Source organism: Euphorbia lathyris, chromosome 6 (assembly GCF_963576675.1).
Source record: "Euphorbia lathyris chromosome 6, ddEupLath1.1, whole genome shotgun sequence".
Classification (NCBI taxonomy): domain Eukaryota; kingdom Viridiplantae; phylum Streptophyta; class Magnoliopsida; order Malpighiales; family Euphorbiaceae; genus Euphorbia; species Euphorbia lathyris.
In genome coordinates this window covers 30,181,693-30,207,082 of record NC_088915.1, presented here as the reverse complement: position 1 = coordinate 30,207,082, position 25,390 = coordinate 30,181,693, and the positions used below count along the sequence as shown (strand labels likewise).

The 25,390-nt window shown below is 35.3% G+C and overlaps 2 protein-coding genes across 3 annotated transcripts; one reads left to right on the top strand and one right to left on the bottom strand.

Moving 5' to 3' along the window:
* Positions 1–1,985: 1,985 nt before the first annotated feature.
* Positions 1,986–15,240, bottom strand: LOC136232258 (cysteine desulfurase 1, chloroplastic). Its single transcript, XM_066021317.1, has 10 exons — positions 14,776–15,240; positions 14,510–14,643; positions 14,195–14,354; positions 12,801–12,987; positions 11,066–11,211; positions 10,917–10,989; positions 10,709–10,772; positions 2,980–3,079; positions 2,523–2,678; positions 1,986–2,411 (listed from the first exon to the last, which is right to left on the bottom strand). Exons 1-10 carry the CDS (start codon positions 15,016–15,018, stop codon positions 2,241–2,243), a joined length of 1,434 nt encoding a protein of 477 aa, XP_065877389.1. The 5' UTR covers positions 15,019–15,240; the 3' UTR covers positions 1,986–2,240.
* Positions 15,241–16,123: 883 nt separating this feature from the next.
* LOC136233389 (protein DGS1, mitochondrial) lies at positions 16,124–23,625 on the top strand. Of its 2 annotated transcripts, none has more exons than XM_066023029.1 (14): positions 16,124–16,398; positions 16,494–16,608; positions 16,700–16,903; positions 17,223–17,360; positions 17,549–17,710; positions 17,892–18,086; positions 18,786–18,886; positions 19,636–19,725; positions 20,414–20,486; positions 20,572–20,600; positions 20,679–20,802; positions 22,635–22,745; positions 22,991–23,091; positions 23,185–23,625. In XM_066023029.1, the coding sequence occupies exons 1-14, from the start codon at positions 16,163–16,165 to the stop codon at positions 23,306–23,308; spliced, it is 1,803 nt and encodes a 600-aa protein (XP_065879101.1). In that variant the 5' UTR covers positions 16,124–16,162; the 3' UTR covers positions 23,309–23,625. The 2 variants fall into 2 exon arrangements, with proteins under 2 accessions (XP_065879101.1, XP_065879100.1); XM_066023028.1 differs by having other exon boundaries at positions 20,554–20,600.
* Positions 23,626–25,390: the final 1,765 nt, after the last annotated feature.

Sequence of the window (25,390 nt, the reverse complement as noted above, 5' to 3'; positions counted from 1 at the left end):
TTAATTTTGTCCTTATATTTATTTATTTTATAAATTAATCTCCTTATTATCTAATTATCACAAACAAATCCTAAAATAAAAAATAAAAATCAAACACACCATCTTCTCCATCTCCCTTTAATTATCACAAAATTAACTATTTTCTCTTTGACTTTTAACACCATTAGTCAATTTGACATGCGTTTGCTAACGGAATGAACTTCAATGTACCATTTTATAAATTTTTAAACCACAATGGTGTCGATCGAAAACATATGTAACCACAATGTTTATTTTTGTACTTTTCCTTTCTTTTTTAAAAATAAATTGTTTTTAATTATTTGTAATTAAAGAGAAAAGAAGTTCAACTAGAGATTCAGGCCTAAATTTGGAGTTGGAGCCAGAAGATTGAAGTTTTTTCCTTTTTATAAAGTTTAGAATTTTAAAGTAAGATATATTAGAAAGTGCATGTCATCCCACATTTATTTTTTTAGCATTTATTTATATTTTTTTTGTAAACCGCTCGTACGTATTAATCCATTGGTCATATAAGCCACTTAACATGCCATGATAAAATGAATCCCAAAATATTAATTAAAAAATGCTTTTCACAATCGAATCTTGTAAAGACGCCGATCATTTAAATGTGCATTGGCCTTCATCGAGTACATTGGATTATTTTCGTGAAGCAAGGGTTAAAAGTAATAGTTATGTTTTAACATATTAGGCTTAATATGGGCCTCTAGGGGATTTCCCAACCATAAGTATAGGATGAGATGTGGCAGTTAATCCCTCTAAAACGAGGGTGTTTCCTGCCCAATCAGCCAGGACTTACATGCTTAACTTGACTAAGGCCAAATATGAATCATGGCCCACTAATAAAACACATACATTAATAACACATGATATTAAGTTATTTAGTGGGAGAAACAAAATACCTTGGACCATCTCCAAGAGACTCTTAGTGAACTCTCTAAAAATAATATAAAAAATTGACTCTTAGTGATTTAAGAGTGGCTAAGATATATCATCTCCAACAATGCTCCTTATATTCACTCCTTATTTATTATTTTATTATTAAAATTATTATTTATGTTACATTACCAATAGTGTGAGGAGAGAGACTCATCAATAATAAATTATTAATAAAAAATGGAGTTAGGAGACACTAAGAGGTGGAGAGATGCTCTCTATTAATAGAGAAGATGAAGAGGCTCTTAGTGATTTGAGGAGCCACTAAGAGGCTGTTGGAGCTGATTTTTTTATTCTCCCTCTTCAAATTTTAACTTAAGAGCCAATTTAAGAGACTGTTGGAGATGCTCTTGTTAATTAGTCAACCATTTTTCTCTGCGTAAATATGAAATGGCTGCAATGAACAATGAAATAATGTGATTAACCCTTCAGAAGGGGAAATAAGGGCTTGGAGCCCAATGGAAATTGGAAAGGTTCCCAAAAGAAAGGAAAGGAGTTGGTTCCAATGTAATTAGGGATGATCCCATTACCCTAACGAGTATACTTTTTACATCCCATACCCGTCTCATTTAATTCGTAGACACCCACAAGTACCATTACCCATTACGAATCAATACATAAAAACAAAAAATATTACAAATTTAACAAATTATAAATGTAATAAATCATCCATCTAGAAATTAAACAAATTGAACCTTAATCAATAGTAATAAAGTAGCTTAATGGTTGAAGAACAAAAGGTTGGAGTTTGAATCCTACATTTTATATTTATAAAAACAATAATATTTTTTAATACATAAAAGTTTTATGACGGGTAACGGGTACCCCGGAGATATTCCCACACCATCCTATACCCATCATGGTTAATGGTTTTGATCTTATACATGTCCCATATCCTTTTATACAGGGAACAAGTTACAAGTTACAACTTTCTGATATACACAAAATTTGAAACACATGTTTATGGGTCTTTTGAGGAAAGTAACCATCAAAACCCTAATAAACCCTAATTGTCATGCATCTCATCAATGAAATTACTAGAACCCTCTCCTTTATAAATTGAAATTCTAAAAAGTTGAGGATATTACAGAAACCATCCATAATCTATTCAATAACTGGGGATTCTCCAGAATTACCTTCAATCACTTTATTAATCCAAGACTATGAACATCTTTATACTGGTTTACATACAATAATGTTATGGTACAACACTCATCAAAGGAGATCAAGCTGGATCTAAGACCTATATCGCCAAATGGACCAAAACAAAAAGTATAATAATAATTGTTCTACTTGAAAGAATTGAAGAAGCTGATAGTGTCACTGAGAGCATGAATGAAATCATCCACATCCTCTTTAGTGTTGTAGAAATGGAGGCTGGCACGTGCACTTGCATTTACCCCTAAATGCCGATGAAGAGGTTGGGCACAGTGGTGTCCTGATCTGATTGCAACTCCATGCTGACATTTACCAATGTTGTAATTTGTTCAATAACTTAAAATGAACTTCATGATTCCAAATACGTCAAGTGAGAATAAAGAACGGAAACCAGCATTAGGAGAATCCTGTACCTGTTGGTCTAGAAAAGTTGCTATATCTGTAGGGTGAATATTCTCAACATTGAAAGAGCAGAGAGCTGCACGTTGAACGTCTGAAGGTTTTGGGCCATAGATACGAACGCCTGGGACAGAACAGAGGCTTTCATATAAATAGTTTGCCAACTCCATCTGTAAATCAAACAATAAAAGGACAAGGACTTTGATAAGAATATTAGCATAGGTAGCTAATGTCTCAAATTGTGAAAGCAAAATGGCAACCCAATCCGACTTCTGGAACTAAACGAAACACTATAGCAACACAGCCAACTCATAAATGACTGACACTCAACATTTCTTCTGCAAATGTCATGCCATACTGACTCGTTAAAGAATGGGACGCAATATTAGAATGTGAGGACTAATAATCCCATTTTCGGAAAAATTTGTACCTAGAAATTTACAGATCAAACTAGAGAAAAATTGGACTCACCTCATAATCGTGAATTTTTTGCATGCCAATTCCTAATAAATAATCGATTGCTGCTCCTAAGCCAATTGCTTCTCCAATTGCAGGAGTTCCTGCTTCAAATCTAATCCACAAGAGGGAAGAAATTACAGTATAGAAGCATTCATCTTTAAAACAACACATAACAACTAGCTAGACTAATTCATCAAATGGCAGGGGTTCAAGCAATTCATTACACCAAAAATTATAGATGATTTATTTTACATAAATTACTTATGTCAGTTTGAGAATTTTCCTTAGAATGAAGCGATCTAGCTAGCAATATGTGCATCTTTGAAGGCTTTATAAATAGTATCACACTGTTCAAAACATTAGATCTCCCAGTGAAGATAAGGTGCATATTTTTGAGTCTAGATATTCAAGAACGATCTGAAGCTGAAATTAAGAAGTAGCAATTGTTAGATATTACAAGAATGCAAGTGTAAGCAAAACTGTTTTAAGGAGGTGGACAAACAAACACATCATTTCGTTCGGCAACCAAGAGCAGTTACTGAACAAACATGATACCAAGTAATTCAATTCTAAGAAAAATATTAAGTAATCCTATTGACTTTTTATGTTCCAGAGGAAGAGTACTGAAAACCATATATTTGAATCCTTGACAGCGCACAGAAAGTATTTGACAAGTGGGTGACAATAGAACATTGATTATTGAGATTACAAAGTGAACATAGTTATCCAATGGCGTACTTGATCCTAAGCCATAACACAAGCATAAACCTTTGTACTGTGCTCTTTTAGTCCACAAATTACTACTTCCAAAACCCATGGGGAACATATGCATATCAAACCTTTCATGTAAACAAATGTCCAAAGGGGATACCTTGATTGCATCATTCATTTTATTATTCGAAATCATATAGCTTACAAGTAATTAGTGGTGTTAACAAAATTTAAAATTTTTATGGGTGAAAATAAAATAAATGCTAACAGCTGGACCATAAGAGCGCATCTACAGAACAACCTACAATTCACACAAGTTTGTGGTATCTAATTTTCAATGGGCAGACCTTGTCTACAGCTGGATTGCATAACAGAGATATCTACTTCTCTTCTACTTTTCTTATGTCAGTTTCTGAGCTTCCCCATGATCCCCTAACAGACGCACCACCCCAAAAGATACCTCCAGCTATACAGCCCGCCCTTGATCAATACCACCACCTTTTCCAATCTCCTCAGACCTTACCTCCCAAACAAGCCCATGATCATGCAATTCGCTTAAAACTAGCTACTGACCCTATCAACACGAGACCTTACAGGTACTCTCATCACCAGAAGAATGAGATTGAGAAACTGGCAGCTGAAACGCTAGCTAGTTGGGTTAGCCAACCTACAAATAGGCCCTATACTTCCCTATACTTCTCCAATCTTACTTGTCAAAGAAAAGGATGGAGCCCAGAGATTCTATGTGGATTACAGGGAGCTTAATAAGAAGATCACCATTTAAGACAAATTTCCAATGACAGTAATTTAAGAGCTCCAAAGGGCAACCATATTTTCTAAAATCGGTTTGCGATCTGGGTAACCTCATATCAGAATGAAGGAAAGGGATGTCCACAAAACAAGATTCAGGTCACTATGAGTTCTTAGTTATGCCTATTGGACTAACGAATGCCCCTCCTACTTTTCAGTCCCTAATGAACACAGTGTATCAGCCCTATTTACTAAGGTTTGTATTGGTATTTCGAAGATATCCTTATCTAAAGTCCTTCTACGGAAGTGCATATTCACCACTTACAGTTGGTGTTTCAACTGTTAATTCAACATCAGTTTTACGCCAAGGCCTCCAAATGTGATTTTGGGGTGAGAACTAGGTCTCCTATTTAGGCCATATCATCTCTAAAGGTGGCGTGACCACTGATCCTGCCAAGATCTCAGCCATGATTGATTGGCCTACTCCCACCTCCCTCAAGAGCCTAACTTCTAGGCACTATAGGCATTTTTATCAAAGGATATGGTCTATGATACTCGGCAAAAATGACGCCATACAGGCGTCGACACGACCCGGGTATGACATACGGGTAGAGAGAAAGTGGAAACATAGGGGAAAAAAGGTGAGATTTGTTATCAAATTCGTTCCACACCTTCTAATTCATCGGATTTGCACTGAAGAATCATGATTTCACCTTTCAGATCTACGGTTCGAGTACCAGATCTTTAAATCGAAAGCGTTGATATTATTGACCGAGATGATGGAGTTTTTGCACACCGAGTTTACTGCGGTCGCCGTTGATGGATCCCGATTGAAAGAAATTTAAGGTGAATGGTAGGACTCCGGTAGAGCTGAAAGCTAGAAAAGTGAAAGATTGGCTAGTTAGTGACACTTGGTGGGATCAACTTGATTATCTTCTTGAGTTTACGCCACCAATGATGAAATTTTTTAGGGCCGCCGATGTGGATTCTTCGGTGTTGCACTTAGTGTATGACATGTGGGACACCATGATTGAAAAGGTGCAAAAAAAACATTTTTAAGCATGAAGGTTTAGATTTTCTCACTAGTCAGTCTTCTTTTTTTGATGCAATAGAGGTTATTGAATCTAGATGGAATAAAAACAACACCCCCTCCTTTGTATGGCACACTCTTTGGTGCCTCACTACTGTATTGGGAAATGGCTTCACGGAAGGGCTAGCAACATCCGAAGAGTTGCTCAATATGAGGATGAAGAAGTATCCACAAATCGAAACAAATGTCTTCAAAGATTCTTTCTCAATCCAAACAATGCTCGAAAAGTCTTTCAAGAATATGACACGTTTTCTAGCAGTTCAAGGAAATTTGGTGAGCCTCATATCATAGCTGCAAGGGAATATGAAGACCATTTTTCTTGGTGGGCTAACTATGGCTCCACAACACCATTGTTGCAAAGCCTAGCTTTCAAGGTTCTTTCCCAAACTGCTTCTTAATGTTGTGAGAGAACCTGGAGCATATTTGGCTCCATTCAAACCATAAAAAGAAACAAGTTGGCATCTCGAAGGTTGGAGAATTTGGTTTACATTTTTTTAGAAGTTATAAACTTATAATTAGGGACGCACATGGTCGGTTAACCAGCCCATTAAAGTTAATTCGGTCGGTTGACCATTTGATTGGTTTTTTAAAAACACTAACCATACACTAGTCCACTAAATTCAGTTAACATTATTTCGATCGGTTAACCTTTTATTTCGGTTTCTAACCATTAATAAATAAAAAATAAAAAATAAATTCTATTTTTTATTGTGAGTGTGACGGCAGGCCAATAGCGAGTTGAAGAGATTAACGGCGAAGAGGGAGATTAGGATTGGAACGAAGAAGATTGAAAGGAGAGGAGAACAACTTACCTATCTCTATGGGAGCAAAGCCCTTGAACCTGTGATTACCGCTCAACTCCTATCAAATAAACACTAAAATAAGACCTCCATCAGTACGGCAGCACACCAACCAGACTGGGATTTGACACAAGAAAGATCTCACATCTCAATTCTGGTATTCCGCATCGCCCAGATATGAGTCAGGATTGGCATGGAAAAAATTAGGAAGTAGGGTCAAGGGCCGATCCCATTCATAAGTCTGGTCCAGTCTATCCGGTAAATGGCAAGGAACATAGTCCAATGGAAAGAATGCTTAACATCGGTGGAAAGATCTTTCTTTTTCTAAGAGCAACCAACCCGGGGAGGGCGTATGCCGGTTCTCTTTCATATGAAAGCTTTGATGTGCGAGGAAGCCTTCCGTTACACTATAGTAATTGATGCGAGCCATTTTTCTACTATATATAGATCCATATCCAGATCCATGTCAACAACAAGGTAAGGGCAAGAGAAAGATATCTTTCTTCTTCAATGGCAGCAATCTTCTTTCTTTCTTTCAAGGGCCGCTTCAAGCATCTCTTCAGGCTTTGTTGAACCACGTAATACCACTTCCTAGAGATACATGAGTAGCAGTCTTTTGTACATGTGGATAAATTCTTAACTTTCTCTTCTCTCTCTTCTTATTCTCTTTCGGTTGAGGTGGAAAGTCTTCCCGACCCCGACCTTCTGTCGAGTACCCAATTTCCTATTCCTTCAATCTGGGATATGCTACTTCAACAGAAGAAGGTCGTGCTGACTTTGCATCTCCTGCTTAGTCTTAAGTTTAGTTAGCATCTGGTAACCTCGCCTAACTATGACTTCTTTCTTTCCCTTCGAATTTAACTATCCTATAATCCCTTCCCTCCGCTCTTCAGCTAAAAGCTAGTAAAGGCTAAAAGAGAAGTAGTTCAAAAGGTTTTTAATCGGTAAAACTAAAAGGGTGAATAAGGCCTAAAGCCGGGTAGAGGCTCCTAAGCAAGATCGGGAGCCCTTAAGCTATGTTGCACGGAAACTCTTTTTCATCAACGTTTCCGCGTTTCGTATCCGTTTCCGTTTCCATTACCGTTTTCTAGCTAATTTTTCTTAGAAATAACGTTTCCCGGTATCCGTTTCCGTTTCGTTTCCCGTTTCCGTGCATCATAGCCCTTAAGAAGGGAGCAGCAGAAACTAAAAAAGATGAACTAAGTAAAAATAGGATTCAAAACAAAGAAATGAAAAAACAATGTGGATGGATTGCATAGATAAAACGTATTTATTTTTATTTATCAGGGTAATATTGGATATTCAACTTATATTTTAATTCGTATCAACAAATTTTAGCACAAACTAAATATCGTTTCTATTTAGTCACTAAATCTTTTGTGTTCCTAGAGCCAAGAGTGGGAAGAAAAGCAAAATTCTTCTCATTTGTAATAAGATTTTATAATTTGTTTTACATACAAAACAAAAGATATATAGGGCATTGTCTATATCTAACTTTGAAAAAGATAATCAATATATATTTAGATGACTACTTAATTAGATAAGTGTAACTAAAGATGTATCTAATTACTAAGATGTATCTAATTACTAATTAGTATAGTTGGATAATATATAAATATAAATATAAATAAATGTATTTTTATATTTTTTAATATTTAAATGACATGTGATCAGGTTCGGTTAACCGCGGTTTTTGGAATACAAAAACCATAACCGTAACCATTAACCACTATTGTTTAAATTAAAAACTGTACACTAGTCCATCGGTTTCAATTTGGTTTTTCGCTTTTTCGGTTTTCCGGATTTTTTTGTGCACCCTACTTGTAAATTGTAAGTTGGAGAATTTGGTTTACATTTTTTTAGAGGTTATAAACTTATAATTATGTATAATTAAATTTTAACTTTCTGACTATAGTTCATTGTTGCCGTTTTTAGATGTCTAACTTGTTTCTTTTTATGGGGCCAAATATGCTCCAGTTTCTCTCACAACAAAAAGAAGAAGCAGGTTAGGAGAGAAGCTTCAAAGCTAAGCTTTGCAACAATGGTGTAGTGGAGCCATAGTTAGCCCACCAAGAAAAAGAGTCTGCGTATTCCCTTGCAACTATGATACGAGGCTCATCAAATTGTCTTGAAATGCCACAAAACGTACCATATTCTTGAAAAACTTTTCGAGCATCATCTGGATTGAGAAAAAATCGTTGAAGACATTTATTTCGATTTGTGGATATTTCTTCATCCTCATTTGGAGCAACTCTTCGGATGTTGTTAGCCCCTCTTTGAAGCCATTTTTCAGTATAGTAGTGAGGCATCAAAGAGTATCATACAATGGATGGGGTGTTGTTTTTATTCTAGATTCAATAATCTTCTCAATTGCATCAAAAAAACTGACTAGTAAGTAAATCTAAACCTTCATGCTCAAAAATAATTTTTTTCACCTCTTCAATCATGGTGTCCCACATATAATACACTAAGAGCAACACCGGAGAGTCCACATCGGCGGCCCTCAAAAAATTAATCATTGGTAACGTAAACTCAAGAAGATAATCAAGTTGATCCCACCAAGTGTCACTAACTAGCCAATCTTTCTTCTCTAGCTTTCAACTCTATCAGAGTCCTACCATTCACCTTAAATTTCTTCCAAGCCGGATCCATCGACAGCGACCGCAAATTCAAGCAATAAACTCGTCTCGCTTTCACCTTCAGTTTATAGATCTGGTTTCACTAGTCGAACCCTAGATCTGAAAGTTGAAGGTGAAGAGTTATTCTTCGGTCCAAACCCCATGAATTAGAAGATGTGGAGCAAATTTGGTACCAAATATCACCTTTTTTTTCTTCTTTTCCCCTGTCTCCACTTTCTCTCTACCCTAAACATTGTCGTATCTTACCCGTATTTCGTACCCGGATCCATGTCGGGTCGACACTGGTATGGCGACATTTTTGCCGAGTCCGAGTATCATAGCCTTCAACCCTTACCAATTCCTACATGAGCTTGGTAGGACATTGCTATGGATTTCATTGAAATTTGAAAAGCTCCCTATGTCAGCAGGGTATGATTCAATTCTAGTGGTGGTGGATCATTTTACTAAAGGGGATACTTCATTCCTCTCTCGCCCCTTTACTGCTATGACAGTAGCTAAGGCCTTTATGGATAACATCTTCAAGCTACATGGCATGCCATGTTCTATCGTGTCTGACAAGGATTGCATCTTTAGTGGGATTTTTTGGAAAGAGCTAACGAAGCTCTTGGGCACTTAGTTGCTTTAAAGCTATGCTTATCTATCTCCCACAAACTGACGGCCAGCTTAAAAGGTTGAATCAGTGATTGAAAAACTATCAAGGGAAATGTGCTTCCTCACTCCTAAAAAGTGGGTTCATTGGATAAGTCTAGAGGAACACTGGTCAATTCCAGTTGCTACATTGCCATCAAGATGAGTCCTTTTCAGGCATTGTATAGGGTAGTTCCCCAGCTGCTCGTTTTACTAGTTATTACAACTGATGTGGCATCTATTGAAGATCTCTTGCAAGCTCGCCAACAAATGAGCTCCTTTCTCAAAGAATGTCTATCTTCAGCTCAGAACAGAATGAAGCAAATCGCTGATAAGAAAAGAACAGCCCGCTAGTTCCTAGTGGGAGATTGGTTTTTCTTAAGTTTCAGCCCTACATACAGACTAATGTAGCCCTATGCAGCTCCATCAAACTCTCAACTCAATGCTATGGTTCTTTTCAAATACTAGAAAAGGTGGGAAAAGTTGCCTACAAACTCCAACTGTCCTCCAGGTGCAGAATTCACCCTGCTTTTCATGTCTCACTCCTCAAAAATAAATCTCATCCTACTACATCAGTCCTTACTACTCGCAATGCCATCATTATGATGTGGCCACCCCTCAACTGCTCATCCAATGGTCTGGCATGTCTGCCGTTGATGCTACTTGGGAGGATCACATCTCAGTTTCCAAAAATCATCCATCCTTGTGGACAAGAATGTGCTAAGAGGGGTACTCTAACATATAAAATGTAGGGAGTAACAAAGGGATTGTTTAGGTTATTTTACCTTTAAGTTTGTTATTAGTTATTGTTGCTTTTTGGAGTTTGTTAGACAGTTACACCTTTATAGTTGTTGCCTTGTAATGACTGTCACCTCATCAACAACTTTTGCTATTTGAGGTCATGCATTTGGAATGTTGGTATTATGAAAATCTAACACAAATTTCCTCCTCTCTCTTATCCTCTCTATCTTTCTCTATTTCTCCTTCTCCTACTTCTCTTCTACTATGCAATCTAACTCTGTTAGTAGCAAATACCCAACAAAAAACATAAAAAATCTATCTGTCTCTCTATTGCTTCCTCAGTTACAAGATACAATATATCAAAAAGTAAAAGGTTCACAAACCTTGATGGAGGATCTGCATATGTAGAATGATCTAAAAATACATCAGATATCATTTCCCCACCACCTATGAAAATTATACAAGCATAAGTTATATCAATGCATATTCTTACACCATCTTTTTATAGGTAGAGATACAAACTCTTGAAATGAAATATTAAACAGCTGGGAAGAAAAATCCAACTCTAACTACCAAAAAAGATGGACTTACCCAAAAATGGAGGCATTGTAGACAGGAGTTCACTTTTTCCATATAAGAAGCCTATGCCTGTAGGCCCACACATCTGGAGCATGATTACTTTCTTAACTTCATATGCATGCCTAAAGTTTTTCTTACAGTATACAAGTCAATAGCCTAACCTTGTGAGACGAAGCAACAAGAAAATCAGTATTAAGGTGCTGGACATCAACCACGATATGTGGAACACTTTGACAGGCATCTATGAGCACTTTAGCTCCACTAGCATGAGCCCAATGGATGATTTCTTCAATAGGAAGGGGAGAAGCTGCAGAAAAAGCACATAGGCCATGTTATGTGCTATTACTTCCATAAACCGATAACAAAGAAAGCAAATTATACCAGGAAAATGGAACCATAAAGGCATATCACAAATTCATCTTAGAATCAGTTTCTTTAGATTATTGAACAACCATGCAATTGCTGAAGAATTCAAATGCATTAAAACCTAACAACAAATAAATCTAGTTTACCATATAGTAGGATTTTTGGATTTGATTAGAGCATAGGTCAATTGCAAAAATACTTCTAATAGGAATTCTCTCAAAGCTGAAATCATGTCCTTGAATCCCCGATGATGAAACATTGTCATGGAATCAATTGAACTAAAAGCTTTAGCCGATAGTTAAGGTCCAATAATAGTTTTTATATTAATCTCTGACACACTCCCTCATGCGAATACCCATTTAATCAACAGATGAGGTCTCCAGGATTCAAACCATCAACCACTTGGTCTAAGAGGATCTGATACCATATCATGGAATCAATTGAACTAAAAGATTAAGTTAATAGTTAAGGTCTTTATATTAATCTCTGACAAGCATAAAACTTGATGGAGCCCAAAAATCTTAACCTTCTATACATTTCCATGTGATTTTAGAGGGGAAATAATTTTAAGAAGAGTTGCAAAAAACCGAAGATAAAACATTTCAATTTATTATATTCATCATTCAGTTTGTGTTTCTAGCATAGCTCTAAATTTTTTTGAGGGATAAGGTATCAAAACAACCTTAAGAATTTTGGGGAAGAGCTAATTTAGGCTCCATGTACAAAACAGTAGAATTTCAGTCCCAACGTTTATCGAATGGCGCAATTAAAGGCCTCATTAACAGAATTTGACACATCAAACAGACACCCTGCACACAAATGCCCATTGTACTTGAAACGTGAACAACACGGACTCATCTTGCCAAATGTTGAAATTAAATCAACAAATGGGTTGCCACGAATTGAAACCTGGATCACTTTATCAAAGAGGCTAAGATATCATATCATGGAACCAATTGAACCAAAAGTTTAAGCTGATAGTTAAGGCCCAAATCATATTAAATATCTGACAATATGTATTTTGGTTTTGGTCTTTCTATTACTTCAAAGCTAGCAGGTAAAAGTGATAATTATACAGGATGGATGCCCTCGTAATTAAAAATAGAAAGTAATAAGATTGCCAAGTAATAAGTTCGGATCCCTTCTATCCCTGTTATTTAGATAGCAGTGCATCATGGAAATGAGAAAATGATAGAAACAGCAGAAAAGCCTTATATACTACTTAGAAAAATTCTCCCAGAGCATGTAAGAAATTGATTCCTCGGGGCATATGTGACTAACAAAGACTGGGGCATGAATCTTTTGATCTTAGCATTCTAATTTATTTCTAAGTTGCTTCTAGCCTGCGAAATAAATTGCCATGGAGTTGCATGAGTGAAGATGGAGAACAATATAAGAGAATTCAGACAGTATGTAAACATAATAGCTAAATTTGATAAATAAAAAAGGGCATTCTGCTCCACTAAAAGCATACTAGTTTCCCTAGGTGAAATGTTACTAAGTGAATAATGCTTAAGCAGACATTCGTACCAAGAACGTTTGATATGTGATGAACCACTACAAGTTTTGTCTTCCTTGAGAGCATTTCCTTCAACTGCTGCATATCCGGAACTTCATTTTCAGTCAAATCTACAAATTTTAGATGTGCACCAGTTCTTTGAGCTACAATTTGCCAAGGAACAATAGAACTGTGATGTTCAGCAATCGTAAGTATAACCTGCAAGAAAGTTAAGACTTTCAGATTTGTGGTGGACCCAAAAATTGGGAGAATTTCCACTACTCTAAATTTCTGGGGCGATCCAAAATAGAATAACTCCAACTGAGGAAAAGCAATTACAATGATGAAATGATCAAGGTATCAACATTGAGATTTTATCCACAGCGAAATTGTCATCAAATGGCTCATGGATGTACTTTATATTTCTATTTTTTTTATCTGCCCAATTTGGTTGTTTATTTGGGCTTTAAAATTGGCAAGGTTTCATATTTGCATAGCTAGGAAAAGGGCAAACTAAAAATGCATTCCTTGTGGTATCTCTTTATTAGAGAGGCACTCCCCTCTATCTGATCACCTTCAGATTCTCTTAAATGGACTGTGTAGCAGATATAGATAGATCTAATTTGCTGTTTCTACATGAGAAAGATAACACAGTTCAAACAGAACGTTGATAGAAAAATGGAAAGAGATTAGTGTTGCTTTGCATGGATTCAGTTTTAGGGAGAGTGCATGGTTTTTTTTATGTAAGTAGAGCCCCCAGGTGAAAAAACTTATGGTCAGTGCATACTGTGAACCTCCATTTTCTTATAAGTAAAAAGTATGACATCCGAATATCAGAGTCGTAAAAAATAATGAATTAATTGTCAAATCTCTGCTATCATCTGGCTAATTATTAAGACAGATTAAAGGAAGAGTTGAAATTCCTGACAAGAGTAGAAAAGAACAGGATGAAGTGAAGATTTTTACTTCAAATTTGACACACTAGAAAAACAAATCTGAGAAGATACTAATTGTTCTATTTTTCTCCACCTCCCACATTAGAAGGGAGAAAAAGAAGAGTCCAAGAACAAGCTATAAACCACCAGAGCTGAAATTCCAAATGATGCAACTGACAAATGAAAATTTATCACAAGTAAGCCCAAAGTATTTTACACTTTAAGCTAAACCTTCACTTGACAGGCTTCAACTTGCAGCCTTATAAAACCTGCGACACTTTCCGGACATATACAAATGATATAGTATGGCAGCTCTAACTTCCAATTACATTAACACTTGAAACTCAACTGGACCTAGTAATCAGAATTTGACAGAAGACAACATTATCAACCAAATAGTGACTGCAGTTAAATCTAATTTCAGAGAAAAACAAAATAATTAAGTCAAAACATATTAAGGGGCAGGTTCATAAAGCCAAAAGTAAACGCACCTCATCTCCTGGTTTTAGATTTGCAACGCCCCAGGAGTAGGCTACCAGATTAATAGCTTCAGTAGCATTCTTGGTAAAAACAATCTCTCTAGACTCGGATGCATTTATAAAAGACGCTACCTTTTTTCTGGCTAACTCATACTCATCAGTTGCTTTTGCACTGTAAAGTAAAGGAACATTTCAATGAGCTTTCTGCTACTAAAAAAATAGCAAATGCAGAGCACGACACAGGTATTCTGAGATGCAAAATAATTTGAGTTGTGCTCAGTAAACAACAAATGTTATGTTACACCAACAGAATATAAGAAGTTCCACCTTAAGTAGTGAATGCCTCTGTGAACATTCGAATTGTAACATTGGTAATAGTTCTGTAAAGCCTTTAATACTGAATTAGGCTTCTGAGAGGTAGCAGCATTGTCTAAGTAGACGAGCTTTTTGCCATTTACCTCCTGCAAAAGAAAAGTCAAATGTTACACACTGATACTATGCCCATCCATAAGTTTCACCAACATAACTTGAACAAGTATCAATAATACAGAGTAATTGGATTTCAGTAAGAAGATAGAGTATATTATATACACCTGATGGAGGATGGGGAAATCGGGGCGAGTGATATGGCCGAGGGAAATAGAACCAAGAGCCTGGTCGCCTTCTCTTCCAGTAGTAGCTAATGCGGGGATAGCAGAAGAAGAAGAGGAAGAAGAACATCTAGGTAATCCGCATCGGATAATAGCAGGGGTCCGAGTCCGATTGGTGGCGGCTGAAGTATTAGGGTTTAGGAACGTAAACGATGAGAGTTTGAATACTGTAGCATCCATCATCATCTTAGAAGCAGCCAAAGTTGAAGAAAGATAGAAACTTGAAAAGCTCGTCTTGGAGAAGATGAAGAAGAAGAAGAAGAAGGGTGGGTAAGAAAGAAAGAGAATATTACAAAACCAAACACGACATGGTCTTATTATTTTGTATACACTACCATAAAACACAGTGTATAAACGATGTCGTTTTTGCCTGCGTGATTATTTCCCTCATTCCTGTCGCTAGTCGGTCATTTGCTCATTCAAGGAGTGGAGTTGAGCCATTCTTCCATCATTTTATCATAGTTTCAGTTACTAAAAGGTGTAATTGTTAAACAATTTGCATTCTCATTTGATTTTCTTGTATCTGAAATCACCTTACTATATATATATATATAGTGGTGAAGCCATGATCGAAACCTCGGAGTGTATAAAAAAGTTAAATGCTATTTAATATATTTACAAAAATAAAATAAACAGTATAAATACAAATTGTATCGTAAAATGATAGTAGAAAATATTTATTTCCCTCCTTTCTGTCGCTAGTTCATACTGCCTGCTCATAGGTCGGACAGTATGAGCCATCCGTTTAGACTAAATTCAACGGGAAAAAAATTTCGTTTCAATTTCAATTCGTTAAATTTCAATAGTTTTAGGATCCATTGCTTACCTCGTCTTCGAAACCGTTCCTTTCCGAAGTTTTTAAGTCCATTTTTCGCAAATCCAAAACTAGCCTCGAGATATGGAGAATATTAAGATTTTGAATGAAAAATGAAAAGGGCGAAAATGTCAAATAGGAAGTGGTAATAAGTAGAAAGGGGGTGGTGAATAGCAAAAAGACTCCTTTAAATTTAGGTCCTGTGTGGGAGAGGTCATTGTACACCCTTCTCCTACTCCCGTGATGATAGTGATATCGAGTTTAGAAAGTTGAAAGATTAGCGGCTAAATATAGAGCTCCAAGTAATAAAAAGTCACAAAGTTGAGGAGGTATTAAGAAAAAAAACAAGCAACTTAGCTAGGGTTTATAAAAAAGAAAAGAGAGCATTCTCATAAATGATAATTGGAAAACAAGAGGGCATTTTGGTATTTAGACCAAGGATTCATTTAAATGTTTTGAATGCAATGTCAAACTCAACTCAACTGTAAAATCAAACAGAAAACCCAAATAGCATACATGGAAATGGTGGAGGATCATTCTGCTCAACAGGACCCCAAAGGTGTAAAAGCGCTAGTCTCTTTCTATTCCAATTATCTATGGAATCGGTTGGCCTCTTTACTTCCACACTCCGATTCCACTTTTCTAGGGAGAATCTCAAAGCTCAGCCGCCAAACAGCCCGCGCCACATCTCGCAGACGACGCAGTGCTTGCCTTCCTCTACCTTTACCCTCTTACTCCCCCAAATCTCCCTTGTACGACTTCCCCTCATGCGTCGCTCTTGTTTTTATTGAAAATAGCTGCTTTAAACTAAGCTGATTGTTTGGGTATTTTTTTCCTGTAAATGCAGGGTGGTGAAAAACTTATCTGGGATTTATGATGTTTTGGAGGACATGATGGACAGCATTCTACTAAATTTGCATAATGTTGAAACGAATTTGCACTTTTGGGAATCTAGAGCAAAGGTGAGCAAACAAAGTCTAGTTTAGTCGGTTATCTTGTTGGCCATCTTTGTGTAAAATTTATCTCTGGGTTTCGGTTTTCTCTTATATGTAGGGTTCTGGTTCTCGAAAACTTTACTTCATATTCTTTGAGAGAGGGCCACTGGCTTTCATTGATGGAACAGCTCAGTTGTTACATGAATGCCTATCTAAGGCTCCTTCAGTGCAGCATATTTGCCAATATGCATCTTCTTTTATATCTGAGAGGGTGGATGTTCTTACTCATTTAAGACGTTCTCTTGCTACATTTTTGGCCGAGGTTTGCCCCTTTTTCCACTGTTTCATTTCATGTGTGTTCTATTGCTTTACATACATTAGTATTTCTGTTGACCAACTATTAAGCAGTTCATTCTGTTCTAGATTCTTAACTTGTGAAATTATGGGTTTCTGATGATTTTATTATATAGAGAGCTGTATAGCCTGTATGTATTTATCAACTTGCACTAACTTTTTATAAGCAGATTAAATCTATCCAGCATTATAATTTATTATAGCTGTTAATGGACAATAAATAAACACCACAACTTCTCAATACAGGTGGAATAAATTGCTAATTTGTTTCCTGATTTTTCTGACAGGTTTACATGGAAGTAGAGAAATGTGGAGAAGAGTTAGTGAAGAATCCAGAAAGGTCATTACCCTCTTTGTTGGCTGCTATTAATGGCTTGTTTTTAGATTTGGAAGCGTCAATTGGCCATATACATGCAGATCGCCAGGTGACTTCAAATATATGAAATCTTTGTAGTTTTCCTTTTATTCAATAATATATATATATATATATATATGTGTGTGTGTGTGTAAAATAATCTGAACTCTCCAACTAGTGTGTCAAGTCCTAAATGGTTCTTGTTATTGCCGTGCTTTCACATTATTGTTTGTCATTCTATGTACTTTTTCTTTGCAGACTGATTCTTCTGTTGATGGAAGCTATTCAATGCCTCTACTTTTTGAGAAACTTCCAGAACCTAACCAAAAAGACACTAACTGGGCTGATTGTGAAATTGCAGATGCTGTCAACCTGGTTAATAAAAATCTTCAGAAATTGGATTCCTACTTGTCTCTAGTAGTAAGATATGCCAATATGTGGACTGTTTTTTTTATTATTTTTATTTTTTAATTCGACTTGCATTAGGACTTCTATAATTGATTTACAAAAAACTTTTCTAAAGCTGATTTACTCCGTCAGAATCTTACCATTATAAAATTAAGTTTTGAGATATATAAGTTATGTTGCAATCTTTTCTTAGGTTGCTAAACACCAAAAGCCAAAGAAAATAACTCGGTATTGGATTCGCTACACATGTGGTGCAGTTGGTCTTTCTGTTTGTTCTATGTGGCTCCTCAGGCATAGTAGTGTGATGGGAAGTTCTGATATCGACAATTGGATTCATAAAGCAAAAGACTCAACTTTTAGCTTCTTTAGTGAACATGTGGAGCAACCGGTACATTCTAACTTTCTAGTCTCTCCGAGTTAAGGTTCCTATGAACTCTTATTTCTTGTTAATCTTTGCAAGAGCTTGCATTTTAGGAACTGCATGTGCTTTTATCATTTTGAAATTTGTGAATGCATTTACCCATTTGGAAAATAAATTATTACTTAAAATCAATTAATAGATTGAATTGTTTTGGGATCCTTTTTTGGTGATAGTCAAATGTGCTTTTAGTGTTGAAATTAAAATAGGGTAAATTAGACCCTGACTTTAGGAGAGAGCTTTCTTGCCTAAATGAGGGAGGGAGGCTAATCTTGAAGATTTTCTTTTTCTTTTTCTTTTTCTCATGCCTTTTTCTGGTTGCAAATGAGTTTAGAAGGCATTCCGTTGAAGTCCATTGGGAAGGATAGGGAACACGTTTGAATGTTGTCATGATATGGTGGTTGATTTTGGTTTTAATACAAAAAAATAGGGTGAATAATGAATATAATATAGGAGCTAGTTGAAAATGGGAATAATGAGTGCATTTCTAGATCTGATTTACTGGTGTGAATAATGAATATAATATAGGAGGAGCTAGTTGAGCTGTGAATGTTGTCTGTATAAATACTGAAAACTCTCTTCTGTTCTCGGTTATGTTTCTATTTACTCTGTTAGAGTGTCTTTGTAAAATGAAGCAAGTTAATGATTTTTACTTGATTAAATGATCAGCTTCTGTCTATTAGAGATGAACTTTTCGATACATTCAGGAAGAGACATGAAGGTAAAATGGAGATAGAAGAAGTTCAATCGACTGCCAATTCATTGCACAGGTCAAAATTTGCTATCCAATTTTTCATATAACATTGGGTTGACATTTTATAATGAAAATAATTACATTTTATTTCACTCTCAAAATCATGTACGTTTGCTTTATCGTTAGCCAAAATCATGTCACTAAAACTTATTATTGGCTATACTTAATTATGATACTGGAGGTGATGGAATGGCGAAGTGCGCATAAGTTTTCACCATGATAGAAATAAAAATATTGATTTTTGTTTGGAAAATATAACATGGCGTTGTGCTAATAGGATACTGTGAAGAGTGCAGAATATGGTCACTATGATCGGGTGAAATTATTCATCTTTGTTCTGAACTAATACATAACCTCATTATGCTATAGAGCTTTGCGAATTTCTTGTGTTTCTCTGCTTGTATGAGGATTACATCTATATAATGTTAAGCAATAGTAAGGCCTCCTTTATCACTTGGCTCGTTAATTAATGAAATTGTAGGGCATTCAACCATTCCTTTTGTCTTGCTATAGTTTGAGTATGTGAAAGGTTGTTGCAACTCAGGACCATGTTGTAAGCAATAAATGCTTAATTGACAATCGGATTTTTTTTTTCCGCAACTAGCATATGCATTAGGAGAAATAGCAAATAGTTGTAAAAGCAGAACTTTTATGTTCGATTAATATTATTTATTTTTCAAATTTGCAATCTTTTAGCAAATATTTCATCTCAACTCCTTGATGAGCTCATTTTCCATATTTGCCTATTTATTTTCTTGGCTACAGAATGCTATTGGAATTTAGTGAGCAGACAAAAGGTCAAAAGTTCCCAGAGAATGCATCAGACCATGAAATGCTTGAAATGGTTATGGCCAGGTAAGTCCTTTTTGTTTTTAAGCATCTGGTTTTACTTTTATTGTGTTTAATGAGGAGGCTGTAAGATGGCACAAGCATTGGAACGTGAAGAATGGTCAAAGTTACTAATAGTTTCAGTCTCTGTATTTTTCATGCCTTTTCTTTACCTTTCTCACCAATTACATACTACTACGAACAATAAAATGACTTGAATCCTGTACTTCATAGGCATGTCAGTGTACTAGAGTCATATATATATATATATATATATCATTAAAGGTATTTAGCAGGCAGTTGTACATAGAAAAGTACTAGCAAAAAAACAGGTATGTCTGGGTGAAAGGTTCACTCGCTCATGTGCTACTACTCTCAGTATATCTAGATTACAGCCCCAATGTGAGTTTGTGAGTGTGTATATAGTATTCGGTGTTATTAAAGATATACCTGGATTACAGCCCCAACCTGTTTTCTCTCCTTTTTACTCTGTTTGTGTATGTATGGGGTGTTCGGTATTATTAAAAATATTCCTGGCAAGTTAGTTGTACGCAGAAAATTACCAACAAAAAAAGCACTCTTTATGGAAGGGTGCAAAGTCCACTCATGTGGTACTTCTCTTAGTAAATCTAGAAATCAGCCCCCAACCTGTTTTCTTTCTCTCTTTTTTTTTTTGGTCTTGAATGAATACAATTTGTTGGTTTTCTAAATCTAGGTATGAGAAGGAACTTGTGCATCCCATTCAAAATCTTGTAAGTGGAGAGCTTGGTCGTGCGTTGCTCATCCAGGTACCACAGTGCAAAAGCTAGTTAATTTGTGATTGGTTGGTGCTAGTGATTTTACTCATTTTGACAGGATTTCTCATCATTTCAGGTCCAGAAACTAAAATTGGATATTAAGACGTGAGTTTTAGGATTGGAACCCTGGATAATAAAATCTTAACTTATATTTTAGTTTGTCTCATTTCCTTACTTGAACAGGGCAATGCTTGAGCTGGATCAGATTGTGAGGGCAAATCAAATCAACTTTGCTGTGCTTGCTGCCTTGCCGGCCTTTTTCCTCTCAGTTATTCTGTTTATGGTCACTCGTGCATGGTTTAAAAGGGTACAAAATTCTAAATTTCTGTTTATTGTTTCTCTGCTAGTTCTGGAATCAAAATATGTGTTGCTTTGGTGAAGGACACTGGATGTTGTTGTATCCTGCATTTGTATTGCATATATTTACTTTCTATTTGGTTCCGTCCACCTGTAACTCAGTTCATTCTTCTCTAACTTTAGTTATTATTAAGTTACTTGTATGATTTTGGATGTTCATAATATAAATTTCTGGTTATGTTGCTTGATTTTAATTGTCATGCTCACTTTATCAACAAAAAGGTTACAATATGCTTATTCATGGTTTAGTTGTGTGACAAGGATTCATCATTGCTTGTGAGTTTGTGACTTAACTAGTTCTAGTGTATGCAGCAAACTTTAATTGAGAGGAGAGCTACCTAAAAGGTGTCTAACTAAACCTCGAACCGATCAATTGGATTAACTTGCCAAAAATGCTATTGTTTTGACATAAACATTTTGCTCTTTCACAGCCAGGCAAACAAGGTTCACGCCTATCCTACCAACTTAGACAATATTATTTTAGGAAAGTAATAACATCAAGATGGTGGAAATTATGTGAATTTAAAATTATTTGGTTTGATTATATTAACATTAAGAGAGTCCACTGGCATTTTCTTTGATGAGTTTGTGTGGTCTATTTTATATGCTTTATTTATTTATTTATTTATTTATTGTTCCTTTCTAATACTTTCCGAAGAATGGCTCAATGGTTGACATGTTTAAGTCCATATGCAAGGATGCCTAATTTTTGTTTCTAACCCTCTTGGATCCTTTTTTTTTTCTATGCTTAATCGAAAATTTTCTCCGTTTCTACCTTGAAATATTTGAATGTTATGTAGTTTCAACTAATTTCTGGAGATAATTGTAGTAACAGCATTTATATCCAATGTAATTAAAGTATTGTATTTAAGGGGGACCAAAGGTTAAATCTGCATGTCCTTGCCAACCTTTAATAGATATTATTGAATAAAAGATAACAAAATGCTTATTATCAAGATATAACAAGTTCTTGTTATAGGCAATATCTTAACTGATGTGATTGAGAAATTTCTATTTTACTAATTCATGTTATGAAGGTTTGTTGAATTACATAATGGCTCCTAGAGACGGACTAAAGTAGATATCTGATTCTTTCTGGCAAAGAGATGATATCTATGAGTATTCTTTTGTGCGGAATAGAATGAAATAAAAAGGACAGTCCACACTACTTGTTTTTTTGGGAGCGATTCAAGTGTTTTTACTTTGATAATCTATATCATATGAACAGGCTTAAAATACTTCCAGTTTAGAACAGTGAATAGAGATAAATTTCATGTGTATATGAGAACTTTTCTGAAGAAAAATGAAAAGCACCTAGATTGGGGTTTATTAGCAGCTCTTGATGCAAGATTTAAGTTGCTTTCTCTTTTATTGAAAAGACTACTTTCTTTTTCTTCAGCTTGAACATGAGTCCAAGATACTGAAGAAAAGGAGTAATTATCTTTTCTAGGACACAGTTGGTAAACACAAAATCAAATCTTAGGTTTTTGAAAATGTATGTGTTTGTAATTTACTTGAGAGCTCTTTTATTGTGTTGCTTTCATTTCTTTCCTGATTCAAGTTACCTTTTTCTTTAAATAATTGAGACATTTAAAGGGCAATACTCTTCTAGAATTGGATTTTGTGGACCTTATTTCTATAACCAAGATTCCTATTAGATTTCAGCACTGTCAATATTTCTCTGTTACAGACAGTACCATTTTTTAAAACTTTTTCTGATGGAAGGTCTTTAATGTTTTTTATTGTGTTTATATACCATCTCATTTTTCTTGCATCAATCAGGATACTAGAGCACAAGGAAGAGGGAGAATTGCTCGGCACCAAAGGAGGTTGCTCTTAGGGGACATTGACAGACAAATTGTGCAGTACCAAATATCTATTGACAATGGATTGGTAAGAAACTAGATTTGGGATTTGGTTGTTCCTAGTTTTATTCCTATATCTTAACTGCACCATTTTTTTCGAAATCCAATGGTCGTAGGGTTAGTAGAATAGAATTATTTATCATACTGTCTTTTTGTTATTCTTATTCGTCTCTCTAGTCATCTCCTCACTTCAGTGGTATAGGGTAGGTAAACAATAGATGTATTAGTGGAATTAAGTGCATAATTTTTATTTTTATTTTTGTAATTTTTCAGGAAAAAGAATCACATTTCTGGTTTGGGTTGATGTTATACTATATAGATCGCCTGTCTCATGCTGTCAAGTGGCATGCACAAGAAACCGGTGAATGGCCACGGTTAGTATAGCGTACAAAACTGACATAAAACTTGTTGCGGTTGCATAAGCTATAAATATATTTGGAGCTAACCAGTAGTATTATATGGAACAGTGTGAGGCAGGATATTATTGGTCTTGGAAAACCCAGCCTTCAAACTACTTACAAACTTACGGCGACATCGCGAATGAGGAAAGACTACGCGTGCCTTGCTCGCCCTTCATTAAAACGACACTAGTTTTTCTGAAATTCAGGACAAAAGAGAAAAACTGCCGCTTGATGTTGCTGGATAATTTAATTTTGCAAAGAGCATACCTACAACATGCATTACCACCATAATCATTTTTCCGTCTGTATACTTGAATATTGTTGATTCATAGGACTGTTAAAAGTAAGTGGAAACATACACAGGATGAACTGATCGGATTAAAAGTATCAATCAATCACTTAAATCCGAAGAAAGTTTAATGAAGATTTTTAAACTTTATTGTGTCAATAAAATAACTCAATTTCTATATTGTTTGAATAAAGTAATTTTGCCTGTTTTCTAGCTAATTTTGCACAGTAAATAAACATGACGTGGCTGTCGCAGGCATGCATTTATTGGTTCTATATGGCTTAATGATTTCTAGAGGGGGAGAGGAATAGTTTTCTTAATTTTATTTATGAAATTACTAAATTATAATATAGACCCTAAAATCAGTAAGAAAAACCTACTAAGATTATGCAGAAGCTTGCTTTCTCAGGACATTATGTAATGTGGGTACACTAGCTGTAATTTGTAACGAGCTCATATGTGAACTGTTATGAAAAGAACACTTATATTGGAAAATACAAATAGTTTAATCAAATCAAGCCGACAAGATTATTTGTACAGGCTTATTTTACCTCAATACAAACAAGCTCGTTACAAGCACATTACCCCCTCAACTCTTTTTTATAAGTTTCTCGATATTGAACGCACTTCTAAAACTTATTCCACTTTTGGAAGACCTTGTATTGTATCGCCAGATCTCGATTTTTCATATATAAATGTAACTAATGTATCTCCTTCGTAAAGGATTTCCCCATAATAGCCATGAACGGTTGCTCCTGGAGTGGCCAAATAAGGCTTAACCGATCTTATTACTACAGAGTCAATGTGAACAATTATAACTTGATCCGATTTTAGACCCGATGCATATTTGGCTGAGTATTAGTAACAGTTTTAGTCTAGGGCCTTTACAAAGCCAAATTAGCATAGTAAGTATTTATTTTAAATTTTAAAATTTCTTAAATTTCGTCAATACATTATATACTTTTATTCATTACATTAACAGTTCATTTTTCTCCGTTCTAAGCAAAATTTTCAAACTTTTACAGTTTAGAATTCCTATATATATATACTCTAGATTGCACGATTTGTTTGTTTTTATGGAGAAAAATAAGAATACTTGAGGCATAGCAAAGAGAAAACTGATTAGTCTTGAAGATCAATACTCATTTTTAGAATCATTCTCAACGAAAATTGCGTTTGTAAGTTTCCATTTTTCCTTTGTCTCTTTTTGTCTAGGGTTTTCATGTTTTTCTTTTAGGATTGTATCTTTGTCGGTTGATGCATACGAAATCATCATATATTTCTTTTTTCTTTGCAATTGTCTATTGAAAAAAAATACCGGTCTTTGTTTTTTTTGGGTTCGGTTACTTCTACAAATTTTTGGGATCATTTGTTAATTTTGATTTGAATGTTTTCAAGATTATTGGAAAAATTCTAAGGTTCTTGCAGATGCAATTTTCGATAAGGATAATTCGAAAGTGAGTATTAAACCGTTCATAATTCATTTTTTTTGTGTTTGTATTTGTTTAAATGTAATTTCTTTTGTCCTTTGATGAAGTATGGTATTTTTTACGTGTTTTTCTATATATATGAACAAAGATCGTTGAGGTGCGTGCTGAACCTAAGCAGCCATTGAAACGATCTTGATCAAGAAGTACATCATGATGATATTGTTATCGAAAGATATGCAGAATCTAACTCAGTTTAAAGGGAAAACTCAAACTCTTCATTTATGAAATGAGATTAAATGCAACATTCTACAGTTTGACAGATATTGAAGTCTTGCAAAGAAGATGGTTCAAATGTAGTTGATTTAGGAACAAGATGCTTAAATTTTTTAGTTGATTTTGATTTTACCGTTGCAACAACTTCTGTTGAAAGATATTCAGATGGTTTGGTGTGTTACATTGAGAAAAAAAAATTTATGGTTATAAAAAATGAAGTGATTTTTTAACATTTTCACAATATGACATCTCCGAGGGGTAATTGCCACATGTTCAGTGG

Coding starts and splice junctions, on each gene's coding strand:
- LOC136232258 (XM_066021317.1), bottom strand. CDS start 15,018: ATGATGATGGATGCTACAGTATTCAAACTCTCATCGTTTACGTTCCTA. Junction 14,644..14,775: donor ATTTCCCCATCCTCCATCAG/GTGTATATAATA, acceptor TTTCTTTTGCAG/GAGGTAAATGGCAAAAAGCT. Junction 2,679..2,979: donor AAAAAATTCACGATTATGAG/GTGAGTCCAATT, acceptor TTTGATTTACAG/ATGGAGTTGGCAAACTATTT.
- LOC136233389 (XM_066023028.1), top strand. CDS start 16,163: ATGGAAATGGTGGAGGATCATTCTGCTCAACAGGACCCCAAAGGTGTA. Junction 17,361..17,548: donor ATATACATGCAGATCGCCAG/GTGACTTCAAAT, acceptor TTTTCTTTGCAG/ACTGATTCTTCTGTTGATGG. Junction 20,803..22,634: donor CTCGTGCATGGTTTAAAAGG/GTACAAAATTCT, acceptor TGCATCAATCAG/GATACTAGAGCACAAGGAAG.